The sequence below is a fragment of the Caretta caretta genome, chromosome 16 (genome assembly GCF_965140235.1).
Source record: "Caretta caretta isolate rCarCar2 chromosome 16, rCarCar1.hap1, whole genome shotgun sequence".
NCBI lineage: Eukaryota > Metazoa > Chordata > Testudines > Cheloniidae > Caretta > Caretta caretta.
This window is the reverse complement of record NC_134221.1, coordinates 26,105,228-26,125,326: the sequence shown is the minus strand read 5'-3', so window position 1 is coordinate 26,125,326 and position 20,099 is coordinate 26,105,228. Positions and strand designations below refer to the sequence as shown.

Sequence of the window (20,099 nt, the reverse complement as noted above, 5' to 3'; positions counted from 1 at the left end):
TCTGCAGAGTTCCTATGGATCTATATTGAGGTAAGAATTTAGCCTATTTACTCCTTTGGCAGTAAGTATTATGGGGCCTCAACAGTGATGGATTTCTCCATTCTAAAGCACAGTGGAAACACAAGAAATAACAGATCTTATCTATAACTGAGCCCTGACGACTGCTCTACTTCAACACTGCCTCTGAAGAACCTGCTCACCAGACTCTCACCACCAATGCAGTCTAAAGGGGAGATGTAAAATGTTGACCCTTGAATGACGGGGTTGTTAAAAATATCCAGATTCCGCTTTGGGAGCTCACATTCCAATGCTTGGGAAACTCTCGCATGGATCCATTCAACATCATATAAAATACAGATCAGGTCCCTACTGTTAGCATCTATTTTTTGAACATGAGTATTACTCTTTCAGTATTTGAACACTTTTTAAAAAGACAAAATAGACAAAGCTTTTGTAAAAAACAAACTTTCTATGTTCTGATTAGCTACTTTTCAGAGTGACACTGAGATCCACTAGAAAAACACATGTAGCTATCTGTACTGAACATCGCATTTAGTGATGTTCTAATTCTAAAGAATGTCAGACACTGGGAACTCTAAACATATCTGCTACATATTATGTCAAATATTCTGTTTTGCTCTGGGGAAAAAAATACTTAGCTCTATCTTCCAAAACAATCTGTCCGCTGGATGTAATGTGGGCCATCTCTTACCCAACACTGCAGGAACACAGATGCCATTTTTCAGCTAAGGCATTCAATTGGGAAATGTGAACAATTAACGTTTTCTGTGCATCATTAATGTCCTGTTTTTATAGCAGATCTAAGGGACTTAAAAACAGTCTCAATCAAGTTGTGTGAATCAGAAGAGTCCCTGAAAAACACAGGATTAAACTTCTGGTAAAGTCCCATGTTCTAAAACTATTTATAACAAACTTCTATATATGAGGGGATGCAATTTTCCTATAAAAGCACTATCTACAATTATACATAAATGAGGCAATGTAATGAGATTACCACTAAAACAAAAAATACCGTTGTGAGACATTCATTTCAATCAAATGTCTGCCTCCTGTTTTGATTTACTAGAAAACTGGTTGGCAATCCAGGTGGAAAATGGACAGCTGGTTTTCTCCAATATTTTGCAAACAGAAATACTAACAAATGAAACTGTTTCACTGAGTCTTACACAGACAGAGGATACTTCACTAAGAAAAACTATGTCTCCATGCAATGATCTTTAGTATACTTTGTGGGAGGGAGAGGGGAAGGAGGAGAAGGGCCGGTTTTGTTCAATATCTTCATCAATGATCTGGAGGATGGTGTAGATTGCACCCTCAGCAAGTTTGCAGATGACACTAAACTGGAAGGAGTGGTAGATACGCTGGAGGGTAGGGATAGGATACAGAGGGACCTAGACAAATTAGAGGATTGGGCCAAAAGAAATCTGATGAGGTTCAACAAGGATAAGTGCAGAGTCCTGAACTTAGGACAGAAGAATCCCATGCACCGCTACAGACTAGGGACCGAATGGCTAGACAGCAGTTCTGCAGAAAAGGACCTTGGGGTTACAGTGGATGAGAAGCTGGATATGAGACAACATTGTGTCATTGTTCCCAAGAAGGCCAATGGCATTTTGGGATGTATAAGTAGGGGCATTGCCAGCAGACAGAGGGACGTGATCATTCCCCTCTATTCGACATTGGTGAGGCCTCATCTGGAGTACTGTGTCCAGTTTTGGGCCCCACACTACAAGTAGTATGTGGAAAAATTGGAGAGAGTCCAGCGGAGGGCAACAAAAATGATTAGGGGACTGGAACACATGGCTTATGAGGAGAGGCTGAGGGAACTGGGAGTGTTTAGTCTGCGGAAGAGAAGAATGAGGGGGGATTTGATAGTTGCTTTCAACTACCTGAAAGGGGGTTCCAAAGAGGATGGATCTAGACTGTTCTCAGTGGTGGGCAGATGACAGAACGAGGAGTAATGGTCTCAAGTTGCAGTGCGGGAGGTTTAGGTTGGATATTAGGAAAAACTTTTTCACTACGAGGGTGGTGAAGCACTGGAATAGGTTACTTAGGGAGGTGGTGGATTCTCCTTCCTTGGAAGTTTTTAAGGTCAGGCTTGACAAAGCCCTGGCTGGGATGATTTAGTTGGGGTTGGTCCTGCTTTGAGCAGGGGGTTGGACTAGATGACCTCCTGAGGTCCCTTCCAACCCTGATATTCTATGATTCTATGTGCTGAAGGAGGAGAAGCACTGGAAAGGAAACCCTATTTCCATCTTCAAGCCAGGCAACTAAAGTCAAGGACCTGAGGACAGACACCCACCCCTTACTGGATTTTGAAGTGACTAATCATTACCACGATATTATATTTGGTAACACAAGGCAGCTCATAAGAGAGAAATACAGTATGTCACACTCAGAGTTTGGCTAGAGAGCTGTGAACTTAAGTTTTATTACCTTTAATACTGAAGCAGCTCAACTATGATGTGTCTAGTATCTCATGGGAGACACTAATGGCCCAGAAATCACATTAATTTAAATGGCATTACAATGTCCTCAGCCCTTTGTGGAGCTGGGCCTTAAGTTACCATGTGTCTGATTCTACTTTTACACCAGTTTTCACTATTTAAACTCCACTGACTGCAATGGTCTTACTCCTGATTTATAATGGTCAAACTGAGAGAAGAATCTAACCCTATATTAATTGACATTGATAACTGTGGGTATTCAGACCAAAATACCCCAAAATGAAAGTATTGGAAAATACAGTCACAGACTGGACTGTTTTTAACTCTGTATGGTCAAAATTCACGACTGATGTTTAGTACATTTTATGTTTTTAATCTATTCAAGGGGAAACTTAGCTATATTTTTTTAGCTTGAAATACAGACTTCTAATCCATCGACAAAAGATCACACATAAAGAATAATTTAAAAACATACCACGGCTTATAAAACTGATATCACACAGGTCATCATTAGCAGAGAATTTTGAATGGCGATTAGGTATTGGGGGCGGAGGGGGGGGAAGGTTAACATTAAAAAAAACCTGAGAAATGCTTTAGAAGAGTGACTGACTGTTGTGTGTGAGATCATTTTTCTCAAAATTTTCTCCATGAAATTCATTAACTTGTGTGTCTGTGCACCATTGCCTCTACTGGAGAGATTGTCTATTAGAGGGTGAGATGATCAGAACCCTAACAGAGTCCAGAAAAGAGAATAAACTTGTTTTTAACAGCTTATGCAGATTCTGAATTAGCAAAAGTGGTAAGGACCTGCATTTCTGAAGGCAATTCCCAATGCAATAAGATTAGAATTTGCTGATGAATGTGGAATCTGCATACGTAAATAGCAACTGGATTTAGACTTTTGTTGTGGCAACTGCTGCACTGCTCCCTCCCCTACCAACCTCCTAAACAGAAAGCTCTTTTTTTTCCTGACACAGGGAAGAAAGGTAAGCAGAGGTATATAAACCCTGGACTTCAGGAAAGCAGACTTCGACTCCCTCAGGGTACGGATGGGTATGATCCCCTGGAGGACTAACATGAAGGGGAAAGGAGTCCAGGAGAGCTGGCTGTATTTCAAGGAATCCCTGTTGAGGTTACAGGGACAAACCATCCCGATGTGTCGAAAGAATAGTAAATATGGCAGGCGACCAGCTTGGCTTAACGGTGAAATCCTAGCAGATCTTAAACATAAAAAAGAAGCTTACAAGAAGTGGAAGGTTAGACATATGACCAGGGAAGAGTATAAAAATATTGCTTGGGCATGTAGGAATGAAATCAGGAGGGCCAAATCGCACCTGGAGCTGCAGCTAGCGAGAGATGTCAAGAGTAACAAGAAGGTTTCTTCAGGTATGTTGGCAACAAGAAGAAAGCCAAGGAAAGTGTGGGCCCCTTAATGAATGAGGGAGGCAACCTAGTGACAGAAGATGTGGAAAAAGCTAATATACTCAATGCTTTTTTTGCCTCTGTCTTCACTAACAAGGTCAGCTCCCAGACTGCTGCGCTGGGCATCACAACATGGGGAATAGATGGCCAGCCCTCTGTGGAGAAAGAGGTGGTTAGGGACTATTTAGAAAAGCTGGACGTGCACAAGTCCATGGAGCCGGACGAGTTGCATCCGAGAGTGCTAAAGGAATTGGCGGCTGTGATTGCAGAGCCACTGGCCATTATCTTTGAAAACTCGTGGCGAATGGGGGAAGTCCCGGATGACTGGAAAAAGGCTAATGTCCTGCCAATCTTTAAAAAAGGGAAGAAGGAGGATCCTGGGAACTACAGACCAGTCAGCCTCACCTCAGTCCCCGGAAAAATCATGGAGCAGGTCCTCAAAGAATCAATCCTGAAGCACTTACATGAGAGGAAAGTGATCAGGAACAGTCAGCATGGATTCACCAAGGGAACGTCATGCCTGACTAATCTAATCGCCTTCTATGATGAGATTACTGGTTCTGTGGATGAAGGGAAAGCAGTGGATGTATTGTTTCTTGACTTTAGCAAAGCTTTTGACACGGTCTCCCACAGTATTCTTGTCAGCAAGTTAAAGAAGTATGGGCTGGATGAATGCACTATAAGGTGGGTAGAAAGTTGGCTAGATTGTCGGGCTCAACGGGTAGTGATCAATGGCTCCATGTCTAGTTGGCAGCCGGTGTCAAGTGGAGTGCCCCAGGGGTCGGACCTGGGGCCAGTTTTGTTCAATATCTTCATAAATGACCTGGAGGATGGTGTGGATTGCACTCTCAGCAAATTTGCGGATGATACTAAACTGGGAGGAGTGGTAGATACACTGGAGGGTAGGGATAGGATACAGAGGGACCTAGACAAATTGGAGGATTGGGCCAAAAGAAATATGATGAGGTTCAATAAGGATAAGTGCAGGGTCCTGCACTTAGGACGGAAGAACCCAATGCACAGCTACAGACTAGGGACCGAATGGCTAGGCAGCAGTTCTGCGGAAAAGGACCTAGGGGTGACAGTGGACGAGAAGCTGGATATGAGTCAGCAGTGTGCCCTTGTTGCCAAGAAGGCCAATGGCATTTTGGGATGTATAAGTAGGGGCATAGCGAGCAGATCGAGGGACGTGATCGTTCCCCTCTATTCGACATTGGTGAGGCCTCATCTGGAGTACTGTGTCCAGTTTTGGGCCCCAAACTACAAGAAGGATGTGAAAACATTGGAAAGTGTCCAGCGGAGGGCAACAAAAATGATTAGGGGTCTGGAACACATGACTTATGAGGAGAGGCTGAGGGAACTGGGATTGTTTAGTCTGCAGAAGAGAAGAATGAGGGGGGATTTGATGGCTGCTTTCAACTTCCTGAAAGGGGGTTCCAAAGAGGATGGATCTAGACTGGTTTCAGTGGTGGGCAGATGACAGAATGAGGAATAATGGTCTCAAGTTGCAGTGGGGGAGGTTTAGGTTGGATATTAGGAAAAACTTTTTCACTAGGAGGGTGGTGAAACACTGGAATGCGTTACCTAGGGAGGTGGTAGAATCTCCTTCCTTAGAAGTGTTTAAGGTCAGGCTTGACAAAGCCCTGGCTGGGATGATTTAATTGGGGATTGGTCCTGCTTTGAGCAGGGGGTTGGACTAGATGACCTCCTGAGGTCCCTTCCAACCCTGATATTCTATGATTCTATGATCTGTTTTGTAACCAGAATTTCTGTCTTGTTTTAGGGGCTGAATGTAACAGGAAACTGAATGCTTTTTACTGCTTATGTAATGCCAACAGACCCCGGTCCTCGGCGGGCGAGATCGAACCTGGGACCTCTGGAGCTTAGTGCAGGAGCCTCTACTGCATGCGCTAAAAGCGATATGGCTGTTAGCTATGACTGTAGAGCTGACTCAATCTCTCTAAGCGGTCTTGGTGCCACTAGATGGGACAGAACACCATACCCCGAAAGTGTGTGGGTTACACTTATACCACAGAAGTGTTCTCCTTTGGCAGAATGAAGGCATAAATCACCTTAGCTAAACTCACAAGATTTTTATGGCACAAAGGAAGTGAAGAGAAAGAGCTGAAATCTGATGGGCTCTGGCATTTGGTAGACACCCGTGTACCAATTCATCACTCCTTGCACACTTGTAAAAATAATTAAATAGAAAAGTTCATTTTGCTCCGACTTGCATGGCTGCAGCAGTATTTCATGTATATCATTAACAGCTTATTTAAATGGCTTTCGTTGAGTTATAAAAAAGGATGATATAAACCACTTTCTGGATGCAAAGTCTAATCTAGAATACATCTATCAATTTCTCTCTCTCTCGGTCACTGTAACAGTCCTCACTTGGGGTCTGGTTGGATAGTGAGGCCTAGTGGTCACGGCCGCAATGGGATTGTGAGGAGGGGAGCCCGGGCCCTCCCATTCCACTGTGCTCTGACTCAGGACACTTGGGACTACCAGTTGTCTGGCAACCAAGGCTCCTTCAGGCTGTCCTCCCTGGGCCTCTTCCTCTCGTACCCCCCCACCCGTTGGGGTCATCTTAGTCCATTGCTTTCCCCTAGTGGGGAAAATCCAAACCACAATAAGAGGGATTATTCATATTCTGGAAAAAGAGGTAAACAGTGAGATGGCAAAAGTTGCAGATGATACAAAACTACTCAAGATAGTTAAGTCCCAAGCAGACTGTGAAGAGCTACGAAAGGATTTCACGAAACTGGGTTACTGGGCAACAAAATGGAAGATGAAATTCAATGTTGATAGATGCAAAGAAATGCACATTGGAAAACATAATCCCAACTATACATATAAAATGATGGGGTCTAAATTAGCTGTTACTACTCAAGAAAGAGATCTTGGAGTCATTGTGGATAGTTCTCTGAAAACATCTACTCAATGTGCAGCAGCAGTCAAAAAAGGGAATAGAATGTTGGGAGTCATTAAGAAAGGGATAGATAAGACAGAAAATATCATATTGGCTTTATATAAATCCATGGTACACCCACGTCTTGAATACTGCATGCAGATGTGGTTGCCCCATCTCAAAAAAGATATATTGGAATTGGAAAAGGTTCAGAAAAGGGCAACAAAAATTATTAGGGGTATGGAATGGCTGCCATATGAGGAGAGATTAATAAGACTTGGACTTTTCAGCTTGGAAAAGAGACGACTAAGGGGGGATATGATAGAGGTCTATAAAATCATGACTGGTGTGAAGAAAGTAAATAAGGAAGTGTTATTTAGTCCTTCACATAACACAAGAACTAGAGGTCACCAAATGAACTTAACAGGCAGCAGGTTTAAAACAAACAAAAGGAAGGTTTTTTTTAAACACAAGGCAGAGTCAACCTGTGGATCTCCTTGCCAGAGGGTGTTGTGAAGGCCAAGACTATAAAAGGGTTAAAAAAAGAACTAGATAATTTCATGGAGGCTAGGTCCATCAATGGCTATTAGCCAGAATGGGCAGGGATGGTGTCCCTAGCCTCTGTTTGCCAGAAGCTGGAAATGGGCGACAGAGGATGGATCACTTGATGATTACCTGTTCTGTTCATTCCTTCTGGGGCACCTGGCACTGGCCACTGTCGGAAGACAGGATACTAGGCTAGATGCACCTCTGGTCTGACCCAGTATGGCCGTTCTTACGTTACCAATGTCCAAGGTCCACAGGATACTTCCCTCTCTGGTGGTCTCTGGGGTGGGTCCTTCCTTGCCTCTGGGAGGGCTCCTTTGGGCAGCTGTGTCAGAGTCTTAGGCTTCCTTCTGCTCTGCACTGCTGGAGCTGTGAGTCTTCTCACCTCCAGCTCTGCCACCCAAATGAGCTAATTCCCTGCCTTTTAATTCCTCCAGCAGATGGAGCATTTGCTGCAGGTGTGACAGGGCAGGGCTGGCTGAGCCCAAAATAATCCCTTAACCCCATGTTGCCCAATGTGGGGTTTGTATATCCCATCATAGTCACTCAGTGGTCTAGGTTTTGATCATAATAAATGTCATTCTGAATTTGAAACTACTTATCAGATCAGGTCTGCTTCCTCTCATCAACTATTGGGTAAGAACAGACAAAGCTGGCAAATCAAGATAGCTTAAAACAGTACAGCTTTCAAGATGATGGATACTATTTCAGTAAATATAATTTGCATGTTCTGATTTTTAGTCTGGTTCAGAGAAATATTTATATTTCTCCTCATTTTCCAAAGTGAATAACCTAATTAGAAAACTGTAAATGCAGCATTCCTATTCTCTATCCAGCTTTTAGACCTTAGAGGTTTTTAAGTCCCAGCGTGACAAAGCCCTGGCTGGGATGATTTAGTTGGGGTTGGTCCTGCTTTGAGCAGGGGGTTGGACTAGATGACCTCCTAAGGTCTCTCCAACCCTAATCTTTTGTATTCTGTGTTGTAATAGAAATCAATATATTTGAAAATGTAGAAAAACATCCATAATTATTTAATAAATTTCAGTTGGTATTCTATTGTTTAACAGTGCGATTAATCACAGTTAATTTTTTTAAGTTAATTGCGTGAGTTGACAGCCTTAGTATTTTTTCATTATAGTTTTTTTTTTTAAGTGTGTTGCTTTTTCACCACACTTGTTAGTTTTAAAGTTCCCACTTGGGCATGGTGCCTGTCGTATACCTTATTCGTTGGCATCTTTGGACTGCTCTTGCTCCAATGTTAATGAAGCAGCTTGGGAAGAGTGAATACTCTCTTGGTGGTATCTATTCCAAAGTCTTATGCTGAAGCTTTCAGAGGCTTGGAACCATGGATTTAAAGACTTTTGAGGGAAAAATCAAAGCTGGTCAAGCAGGCAGGTGCTGCTAAGACTGCAGGTTCATTGAAGCTGACAAAACAAGAGGCATCCTAGATCTTTGCATCCCATTAGCCAGCCAGTCACAACTGGAACTGAAGAAAGAAGAATCTTTATCCAAAGGACTTTCTCTGCTGAGAGCAGCATTGCGCTTGGGAGCTGGTATGGATATTGTTTTCATATCAGATGTTCTCATTTTTCTGGAGGTCGTTACTCCAGTGCCATCATTCTGATTACCATCCACTCATTCTTTAAAACTAGAATTCAAGACATAACTGACTGCCTGCCTGAGAATCTGATCTTCTAGTATACATAATGCTCCTCTGAATGAACAAGGAATGAAATGAATATTTTCTGTGTGATAGACTCTGCTTCCTCTGTGATGTTTATGCATAAGCTCCCATTCATGCTGTGTAGAACTCTGCATATATATTAGTGAGCCATACTCCCTGTAATTTCCAGGTCAACTGAAGAATTTGTGTGTATTAAGTTAATACCACTTCATGGAAACTACAGAACCCGAATCACCAAAAAAGAAAATCAACCTTCTGCTGACTCAGATGATGAAAATGAACATGCATCGGTCAGCTCTGCTTTGGATCGTTATCGAACAGAACCCGTCAATAGCATGGACGTATGTCCTCTGGAATGGTGGTTGAAGCATGAAGGGACATATGAATCTTTAGCGCATCTGGCACGTAAATATCTTGCGATGCTGATTATAACAGTGCCATGCGAACGCCTGTTCTCACTTTCAGGTGACGTTATAAAGAAGAAGCGTGTAGCATTATCTCCTGCAAATGTAACCAAACTTGTTTGTCTGAGTGATTGGCTGAAGTAGGACCGAGTGGACTTGTAGGCTCTAAAGTTTTACATTGTTTTATTTTTGAATCCAGTTATTTTTTGTACATAATTCTACATTTGTAAGTTCAACTTTCATGAAAAAGAGATTGCACTACAGTACTTATATCAGGTGAATTGAAATATACTATTTTCTTTTGTTTTTTACAGTGCAAATACTTGTAATCAAAAATAAATATAAAGTGAGCACTGTACACTTTGTATTCTGTGTTATAACTGAAATCAATACATTTGAAAATGTAGAAGACATCCAAATATATTTAATTAAATGGTATTCTATTGTTTAACAGTGCGATTAATTGCGTGATTTATCACAATTAATTTTTTTAATGCTTGACAGCCCTAAAAATACACAAAAAACTAACAACTATACTTCCACTAATTATTGAGAGGATGCAGCAAAGTGCAGACTAAAGACCAGTTGGTTCTGCTGCTCACCAGCTGCTAACTGCAGTGTTTGAACAGGGATTGATAGAGGGTTGGGGCCATTGCTCAATATAAAATCTCAGGTCTAAATATTCAAACCCATGAGAGAGGATGCACATAGCTCACATAATGTCTATTTGTTTTCTAGAGTTTTTGGCTCGACAACAAAGTTGCATGCACATCCCACAGGAGAAGATTCGGGCAGGCAATTCTTGAAGATGAATTATTCATTATGAATTATTTTAGCTCTAGTTTCAAGGCTAAGAGGCAAATGCTGATCTAGAAAAGTCACTTATTAGATCATACCATCCACATTCCATGGCTAGTGCAGGATTCTTTTATAGTTTATGTTTACACATTTTTTTATCCAGTTCAGTTGTAAATGTTCCAACTTCTGGTACTTTCACAACTGCCTTTCCTTATGGATTTAGCTATTAATGCCTTCATGTAAATTAATTTCTCCAGCTCTGCAACTATTTTTATTGTACTTAAGAATTTCTGACAGTTTGTCAATATCTTTCTGGGAATGAGGTCCCCAGAGTAAAACATTATAATGCAGAAAAGGGCTCCTTATGCTCTGATATGGTGTCTTTGTATATACAGTTCAAAAGTACATGGTCCTTTTTTTTCCCTCATACAACACTGCAACCTGATGCCTAATTTATCATCCCTAAGATATTACAATATCAATGCAGAAATTCTTTCTGAATCTACCAGATTTTTCACAGTGATTAGCAAGGGTACTGTACTGGGGAAATGGAGTATGGGAAAACACCTTCAAACTAGGAGGTCAAAATCACCTAAAAATCTGGTTTGATTTTCAGAGCTGCTAAGTATGAGCAGTATCTATTGACTTCAGTGAGAGTTGTGGATGCTCAGTACACATAGGAAAAATCAGACAACTTATTAGGTGCCTAACTTTAGGAACCCAAATGTGAAAGTTTTATTCAATATCTTCATCAATGAATTTAGATAATGGCATAGAGAGTACACTTATAAAATTTGCTGACGATACCAAGCTGGGAGAGGCTGCAAGTCCTTTGGAGGACAGGATTAAAATTCAAAATGATCTGGACAAACAGGAGTATTGGTCTGAAGTAAGCAAGATGAATAAGGACAAATGCAAAGTACTACACTTAAGAAGGAACAATCGGTTCCACACATGCAAAATAGGAAGGAGTACTGCAGAACGGGATCTGGGGGTCACAGTGGATCACAAGCTAAATATGAGTCAACAGTGTAACACTGTTACAAAAAAAAAGCAAACATCATTCAGTGATGTCTTAGCAGAAGTGTTGTAAGCAAGACACGAGAAGTAATTCTTCTGCTCTACTCCGGGCTGATTAGGTCTCAACTGGAGTATTGTGTCCAGTTCTGGGCGCCACATTTCAGGAAAGATGTGGACAAAGTCCAGAGAAGAGCAACAACAATGATTAAAGGTCTAGAAAACATGACCTATGAGGGAAGATCGAAAAAATTGGGTTTGTTTAGTCTGGAGAAGAATGAGGGGGGCAATGGTAACAGTTTTCAAATACATAAAAGGTTGTTACAAGGAGGAGGGAGAAAATTCTCCTTAACCTCTGAGTATAGGACAAGAAGGAATGCTTTAAACTGCAGCAAGGGTGATTTAGGTGGGACATTAGGAAAAACTTCCTGTCAGGGTAGCTAAACACTGGAATAAATTGCCTAGGGATGTTGTAGAATCTCCATTTTTGGAGATTTTTAAGAGCAGATTAGACAAACACCTGTTAGGGATGGTCTAGATAATCCTTAGTCATGCAAGGGATTGGATCAGAAGACTTCTTGAGGTCCCTTCCAGTTCTATGATTCTATGTTTATATTTCAGCTGAACATAGCTTCTTCTGGGGCTACCTTAGTAAAAATTAACTCATTTGTCAAGATAATCCAAATATTTCAACACAAAGCCAGATTACATATCTAAGCCTACAATCTATTTGGAATCCTAGCACTATATTAATAAGATGAAGCCCAAGTGAACACTAAATACCATTGTATCTACAAAGAATCTTATATATTTTAAAAGGACACTGCCAAGTTAGGAAGATAAACTTTAGTTTCTTAAAAGCATTTTCCCTCACTGTTTAGAAAAAGCTCTTAGATGCTCAAAACTGAAAACTGGTTACATATCTCCCTACCCCCACTTGCATGCATGTACCAATATGTTATTATAGGGCTGTTCCTGGGCACTTAGTTACACACTAGTTATTTATTGTCCATGAGGGCTGGGCTGCACACACAAGCTTCTTATTGCATGGTTAATCAAATGAAGGCAAGCAGGTTTTGAAGAATTTGTTTTCCAAACCACTACTCTCAAATCACAAACCCTCATCATACAGAATGACATAGTTTCTGGAAACATATGAGCAATAAAAAGGCAAGTTCGCATTTTGGGCCAACCAATCTCAACAGTGGTCCTTTAATCAAACATGTTGCCTAGTTTTGGTAAAACAAGGCTCCATTTCTATGACTTTATGCGTCATAATATCCTCAGTGTCTATTCAGTCAAGTCAAGGGAAGCAGTGTGTTGTACCCAGGCTCTCACTGAATCCCACAGATCCACATGGAATCTAGTAGCTGTGAAGGTTGTTACTTTACCTTCAAACTGGTAACAGGGCACTTAGAAATAAAATAATGAAACATCCAAGTTGTCCCAAGTCACTTATATCAAATCCTTTCATAAGACAAAAAGAGACAACAGCCTGTATTGTGTGGTTACCATCTTCAGTCTGCTTCCGAACAAGTCTTAGTAGATAATGGGGAAGCATGTCTGTATATTGGGGAAACAGACTCCAGCCAAAATCTCTTATGAATTCTATTGTATAGATAGATAATAGATAGTGTTGGGTAGTTATCACAACACTCCTTTACCCTTTTCCGAGGTGATATAGCTCCCTTCCTTAGTTCAAAGTGCTACTTTACACAGAACTATGTGTAGAGAACTTAATTTATTATTTACTGCACTGAATCAAGCACACTGAAAGAGATACAGTCCTGATTTCTATTCACTAGATAAGTATAAATGAAAAAGCACATTTGTAACAAACACTGAATCCATCCAATTTCTGTTTCATGTACAAATACTCTCTCTATTCCTTATGTAGCATTTGTGTTCAGTGATAAATTATGCTTATTTATAAAAAGAAAAGGAGTACTTGTGGCACCTTAGAGACTAACCAATTTATTTGAGCATGAGCTTTCGTGAGCCACAGCTCACTTCTGATGAAGTGAGCTGTGGCTCACGAAAGCTCATGCTCAAATAAATTGGTTAGTCTCTAAGGTGCCACAAGTACTCCTTTTCTTTTTGCGAATACAGACTAACACGGCTGTTCCTCTGAAGCTTATTTATAAGTTAGCAATCTTTATCAATGCTCAGCTGTCAGAGATACTCTACCTCTTAGAAAAAAGGAAAGGAGTACTTTTTTGCAGATACAGACTAACACAGCTGTTACTCTGAAATCTACCTCTTAGGGGACTGCTCCATGGAAACAAGTCTGACAAAGAAGCACAGAGTAATACCACTGGGCACGTTGGTCCCTGGCAGGAATGATGTGGTGACAAGGCCGGTGTGGAGACAAACTTGGTTAGCAGTACTGCACCCTTGCCAACCTGTGTTGGCCAGCCCCAGGGATTATCTCTAGGGAAACAGAGCTGGAATACCTCTGTGCTTTTACTCAAAAGTACAGAGGAAAATACCTACTTGGCTTGTATACTGGCTATTAAAAATGTGGAGCTTGCCAACCACTAACCTCAGAAATGCTCATTTTCCAGTTTCATGTGAAATTAGAGATCGCTAAACCCATTAGCCAAACAGTGCTGAATGCATGCTCCATCTACAATCTCTTCAAGTGAAGAATAACTTCTAAAGGTTTTGATTTTACTTATTTTTTAAAAGATTATAGGATTTGCCATTCTACTGCAGATGAAAAGGAAAAACTTCCTTCTTGACCACTGGAGCATGATATCTGATGAGCATCGTAGCTCACCACCTGCAATTGTTATTAGCAGTTATACAATCATCTGGCTATTTCTAAGATGCTGCCACACTATCTGATTCTGACCACCCATGGCAGTGAATTCCAGACTAACTACATGATGTGTGATTTGTTCTAAATTGATTGGCTATTTATTTTACCAAGTGACCACTTGTTTTTGTTATTACAAATATACTGAAGTCAGGTGCTCACTACTGAAAAATTCATCACTGACAGTTCTACAACTATTACATTTTTAGGATCATCTACATCACTCAATGCTCTGAAGTTCAGAATGAGGTATTGATTTTCTGACAATTCTTTCAGCATACCTATTTAATTACAATAAAATGCAATTTTCCCATTTGAAATGCAATGAATCCCTAGGCAGAATGCTGATGTGAATTGGATTCCCTATATGGACATAACAAGCTTAGAAACTCCAGATGCATAAACTAGAGAGAATGATTTAAGTAAATACAGATGTAATATTGATATGTTGTTGAGATTCAAATATTCACAACAACTTTTTATACCTGCAAGATCTTCCTTGGAGGAGACCAGTCGAGGAGAGCTGCTTCCTGGCTCAATTCTTAAGGATAATCTGGAAAACAGGATTTTAGACACATCAGTAGTGAAAGCGTTCACTGAAGTTAGAAAGGTAAACAGAAGAAACTAATTATTTTATTTTAAGTAGGAAGTCTGGTTTGATCTGAAAGAATATTTATTTATTTAGCTTCAATACAAAACAGGTCCAGGATTCCTAAAGTTAACCTCTGCCCTTTAAATCCACCTAAGAGACTAAGAGATATTGTGGTGGGTTTTGTACCTCGTCAACCCCTTTGATTCTGGGGGTGGGGGGGAGGTTAACCCCACCTCCCGGCTTCTACGCCGGTTTCACAACCTCCCCGGTAGTCAGGGCTGTATGGCCCAATGGCCAGAGTCCCTCTAAATCTTCTTCCCCTGGTGGGATAGCACAGCCTAGCGGCCAGAGTCCCTACAGTACGCTCCTAAAGCAGTGTGGCCCAATGGCCAGAGTCTCCCAAAACTCTCTTCCTCTGGTGGGATACCGTGGCCTAGTGGCCAGAGTCTCTATAGTGCGCTCCTAAAGCAGTGTGACCTGAGGGCCAGAGTCCCTCTAAGTCCTCTTCCCCTCTTAGGATAGTGCGACCCAGCAGCCAGAGTTCATCTATCTCCTTTGGGATAAGAGAGGGGTCGGTGAATTATATTGTCACAGAAAAAAGGGGGGAGGTTAGAGACCCCAGGTAGGGGAGCCCGAGCGCACCCATCTTCACCGGGCTCCAACCCAGGGCCGTGTCATTGATGGCATGATCGGCCCCGGGTCAACGGGGAATCCTACCGCAACACGCTGCCCTCAGTGTGGTGGGAGATACTACTCCTTTCCCTTTCCTGGGTCACTTCCTACCAGTTCTCCAAATGTAGCAATCCCTGTGGCATCAGGGTCTTCAGGTTCCTCAGCCTCTGGGGCTCCCTGGGGTTCCCACAGCTGCCAGTCTCTGGTCCCACTTCCTGGCCCCTCAGCTCCCTCCTATACAAGTCGCCACTGCTCCTGGGCTGGAGCCTCCGCTGGGTGTCCTCCTTCCTCAGCAGCCAGCCCTGACTGAGCAGCTCTGCAGGCTTTTATACTTGACTCTCTATTGGAACATGCCCAGCAGAGCCTCAGGGGTGTGGCTTCCTCTGCCAGCAGGGAAGGGTTGACCCTCTCATTCCCAGTGCGGGGCCAGTCTGCCCTGTCACAGATATGTTTAAAATGTCAGTGTGAATTATCTTTTATACTTTTTGTCAAAGCAGAAATATGAATCTGAAAATGCAGACACGAAAACCATAGTGGCAAAGAACTCTTCCCTTTCTACATGTTTGTGGGAGGGGTCCCTACATGATCCCAGAGAACTGTGCGGTAGGAAATATTTATTTTATAAATGTGTTAATTATGTGTACTTATGAAAATAAGGCTTATTTTGTGGGATTTGAAAAAGTTTGTAAGAAAATAATACTGAATAAATATAAATGTTTAATAGTATATTTATTTACAAGAATGTAATGTTAATTGTAACATATCATTCTGCCTGCCTGCGAGGGTTTATAGTTAAGGCTCCATGTCTGTCACGGAGGTCGCAGAAGTCAGGGATTCCATGACTTTCCATGACCTCCGTGATGGCAAGTGTGGCTGACCTCAGGGCCGCCCATGCAGCTAGCTCCTGGGCCTGCTGTTCAGGTGGCCCTAGGGACAGTCACATCTGCCACTGCTGGAATGGCTCTGCAGCCAGCTGCTTGGATGGCCCCGCAGTCAGCCGTGCAGCTGCTGCTGGAGCGGCCCCGGGGCCAGCCATACACCCCCTTCCATTAGTGCCCCCTCCCCCATCCCCAACCAAGATTTAGTCACGGGTATTTTTAGTAAAAGTCATGGACAGGTCACGGGGCCATGAATTTTTATTTATTGCCAGTGACCTGTCCATGACTTTTACTAAAAATACCCGTGACTAAATCATAGCCTTAGTTATAATGTATTTATTGCTGCAGTATCTCAACACTCCTCCTCATGTGTCCTTTCTTCTGTTGCATCTACCTCCTCCAACCTCTTGTTTAACACATACACTCCTCATCCTGGCACCCACAGATCATCTATTATGCACCAGTGTTTTTGAGAGGAGAATTTGAACAGGGCTGCAATTTTACTGGGGGTATTTAAATTCATACAAACAACATTACTAGTCTTAATTCTTCAGCATATGGCAAGATTGGGGAGTATAATGAAGAGCAACTGCCCCACCAGCTACCCACCCAGAGCAAAGTGCTGTCACATCGGACAAGACAGCCTCAAATGATCCACAGCATTACTCCAGAGACAGATTATACTGTGCCTGTTTGCAATGGGTTGCACTGTTATCAATATTCAAAGGGTAATTCCGGACGTACATATTGACATAACTTGGTTCTACAATGTATCTGGTGCCTCAGAAGGCAGAATGGACAACATACCACCAACACTACCTACAAACATTACATCCCAGAAATGCTGGTTTTCATCCCTGACGCACAATTCAAGAATGCTCTTATTGCAACCAGTGTCACGCTGGATTTCCTAGAGTGCTAAGACAACAACATTTCCATTCCAAAATTCTTTCCTGCTCTGCTGCAAAAAAACAGTGCAACGGTGAGGGCCAGTGTCCAGAGAAATGATCTTTAATGGAAAGCATCTGTCTTAACACACTGACACCAGGTCAATGCACAATTATACAGGCATTAGAAAATAGTGCAATAATATAAATATCCAGGCAAGATATATGCTTCTTTATTAACAAGAAGGTTAATATGATGGCCAGGACAGGACACAGTGAATTACAGTGAAACCAGGGTAATCAGAGAAAGATAAATGTATATCCACAAAATGCACAACTAGCAGTAGAAAATAATGGGATTTAAGGGAAGTTGTTTGGTCTCCAAGGTAAAAGTCTGTAATCCTGCTCAGTCTTTTATTTAAAGGTTGACACATCAGAAGTGACATTTTTTCTTAGACCAGTTCAAAAATGCATTTTGATCTATCCCAGCAAAAACATCAATATGAAAAAGCCAACTCTGGATCAAGTTATTAGACTTGGATAAGGATCCTTATGCCTGAAATACCTAGGCACCTGGCTTCCACAGGAATGACTCTGGCATTATAAAATACGGAGAGTTGCAATTTAACTCCAAGTTTAAGGTAATCCTACAACAGTGATTCAGTTTTCAATTTTAAGTGGATCTTCAACCATCCATGGAAGACAGATGACCCTTGAAGAGGATTTTATGCTAAGAAGAATGGAAAGAATGTTCTGCAAGGAACAGGTGGACAACAGGTGGTGTACTGCCTTTCCAGAACCAAGACATTAGACATCACTCTAAGATTAGAGATGTTACTGAAGCTGGCAGGCAAAGTTCCTCTGGTAATGGTGCATATCACAGCAGTAATGACACTGTGTTACAAGGTACTTTACAGTTTAAAGATAACATCAAGGAATGCAAAATGGTGCTGAAGCAGAAGAATGTCCAAGTGATCTTCTTGGAGATCCTTCCTGTCCTGCAGGCAAAGGAAGACAGAAAGCAAAAGATTCTGGAAGTAAATCACTGGCTAGTTAAGTGATGTAAGACAGAAGGTTTTGGTTTTGTGGAATACTTGGTCCATCTTCTGTGTAGAGAGGGGGCTTCACGGTTTGGATGGCTTCCATCTCAGTAGAAGGAAAACCAATTTCCTGGGGGACAGGCTGGGAGCAGTGGGGACAAAAAAACTAACTGGCTTCAAGACTGAACTTGATAAGTTTATAGAGGGGCTGGTATGATGGGACAGCCTACAATGGCATGTGGCCCATTGGCAACTGCCAGTAGCAAAAATGCCCAACAACTGGAGATGGGACTATAGATGGGCAGGACTCTGAATTACTACAGATAATTCTTTCCCAGGTGCCTGCCTGGTGGGTCTTGCCACATGCTCAGGTCTAATTGATCACATATTTGGGATCAGGAAGGCATTTCCCCCTGCAACAGTTTGACAGAGACTAGGGATGGGGGGGGTGTTGCCTTCCTCTGCAGCATGGGTCATGGGTCACTTGCAGGTTTAAACTAGTGTACATGGTGAATTCTCTCTAACTTGAAGTCTTTAAATCATGATTTGAGGACTTCAGTAACTCATCCATGGTTAGGGGTATATTAAAGGAGAGGATGGGTGAGGTTCTGTAGCCTGCAATGTGCAGGAGGTCAGACTAGATGATCACAATGGTCCCTTCTGACCTTAAAGTCTACGAGTAGTCAGGAGGGTGTTAAACTAATAATAAAAGAACAGGATAAAAAGAGGGAACAAAGGAGCATCCATTTAGCACACAATAAAGCACATAGTTAATCAAGACACCAGTGGACATGAAGAAAAGAAACATTTTATTTAATTATACACCAAAGCTAGGAGCATGGGTAGTAAAGAAGAAGAATTGGAATTATGCAATTATGAGCATAAATTTGACCTACTTCATATTACTGAAACTTAGGGGGAAGATCTGCATGATTGGAATGTTAAAATCAATGGTGTGCCCAAAGTTCCTGCTCTACCTTGGTGGATCCTGCGCTTATTGGCAGATTTGCTCACCTTGGAGCTTCACGGCAACCCTCAGCTTGGCCGTTTTTCTGAATTCACAGTCCAGGTCGACTCCTCCTGTGTCTGACCAGGAGTTGGGAGGATTTGGGGGGAACCCGGGCCCGCCCTCTACTCCGGGTTCCAGCTCAGGGCCCTGTGGAATGCAGCTGTCTAGAGTGCCTCTTGGAACAACTGTGTGACAGCTACAACTCCCTGGGCTACTTCCCCATGGCCTCCTCCCAACACCTTCTTTATCCTCACCACAGGACCTTTCTCCTGATGTCTGATAATGCTTGTACACCTCAGTCCTCCAACAGTCCGCGTTCTCACTCTCAGCTCCTAGTACCTCTTGCTCCCAGCTCCTCACATGCACACCACAAACTGAAGTGAGCTCCTTTTTAAAACCCAGGTGCCCTGATTAGCCTGCCTTAATTGAGTCTAGCAGCTTCTTAATTGGCTGCAGGTGTTCTAATCAGCCTGTCTTAATTTGTCTCCAGAAGGTTCCTGATTGTTCTGGAACCTTCCCTGTTACCTTACCCAGGGAAAAGGGACCTACTTAGCCTGGGGCTAATATATCTGCCTTCTATTACTCTCCTATAGCCATCTAATCCGACCCTGTCACAATGGTTATATCCTATTTAGGAAGGATCAAATAGAGAAAAGGGTTGGAGGAGTGACACACTATGTAAAAAATGATTACCTGCTTCCAACTCACTGACAACTTGGAAGAAAATGATCTTAAATGCTTATGGCTCAATGTCGTAACAGATCAAGCACGAGATGGGCTACTAGTTGGTGTCTGATACAGACCACCAAATCACATTAGAGAACAGGATGACTGTCTTTTTAAGCACCTACTTATAATGTGTAGGTTTAAAAAAAAGTTATCATGGGGGACTTCCAACTTAGTGACACATGCTGGAGGTCCCATGCTACCAGTACTAAATCGTTGTTGCAATT

General features: G+C 42.1%; 1 protein-coding gene across 9 annotated transcripts in view; it reads right to left on the bottom strand.

Moving 5' to 3' along the window:
* Positions 1-20,099, bottom strand: part of RALGPS1 (Ral GEF with PH domain and SH3 binding motif 1) — a 398,334-nt gene that overhangs the window by 48,408 nt on the left and 329,827 nt on the right. For all 9 annotated transcript variants that reach the window (XM_048823454.2, XM_048823456.2, XM_048823452.2 and 6 more), the window contains one exon: positions 14,554-14,621. In XM_048823454.2, the coding sequence (XP_048679411.1) occupies positions 14,554-14,621 (68 nt within the window). The remainder of the gene's footprint in view (positions 1-14,553; positions 14,622-20,099) is intronic.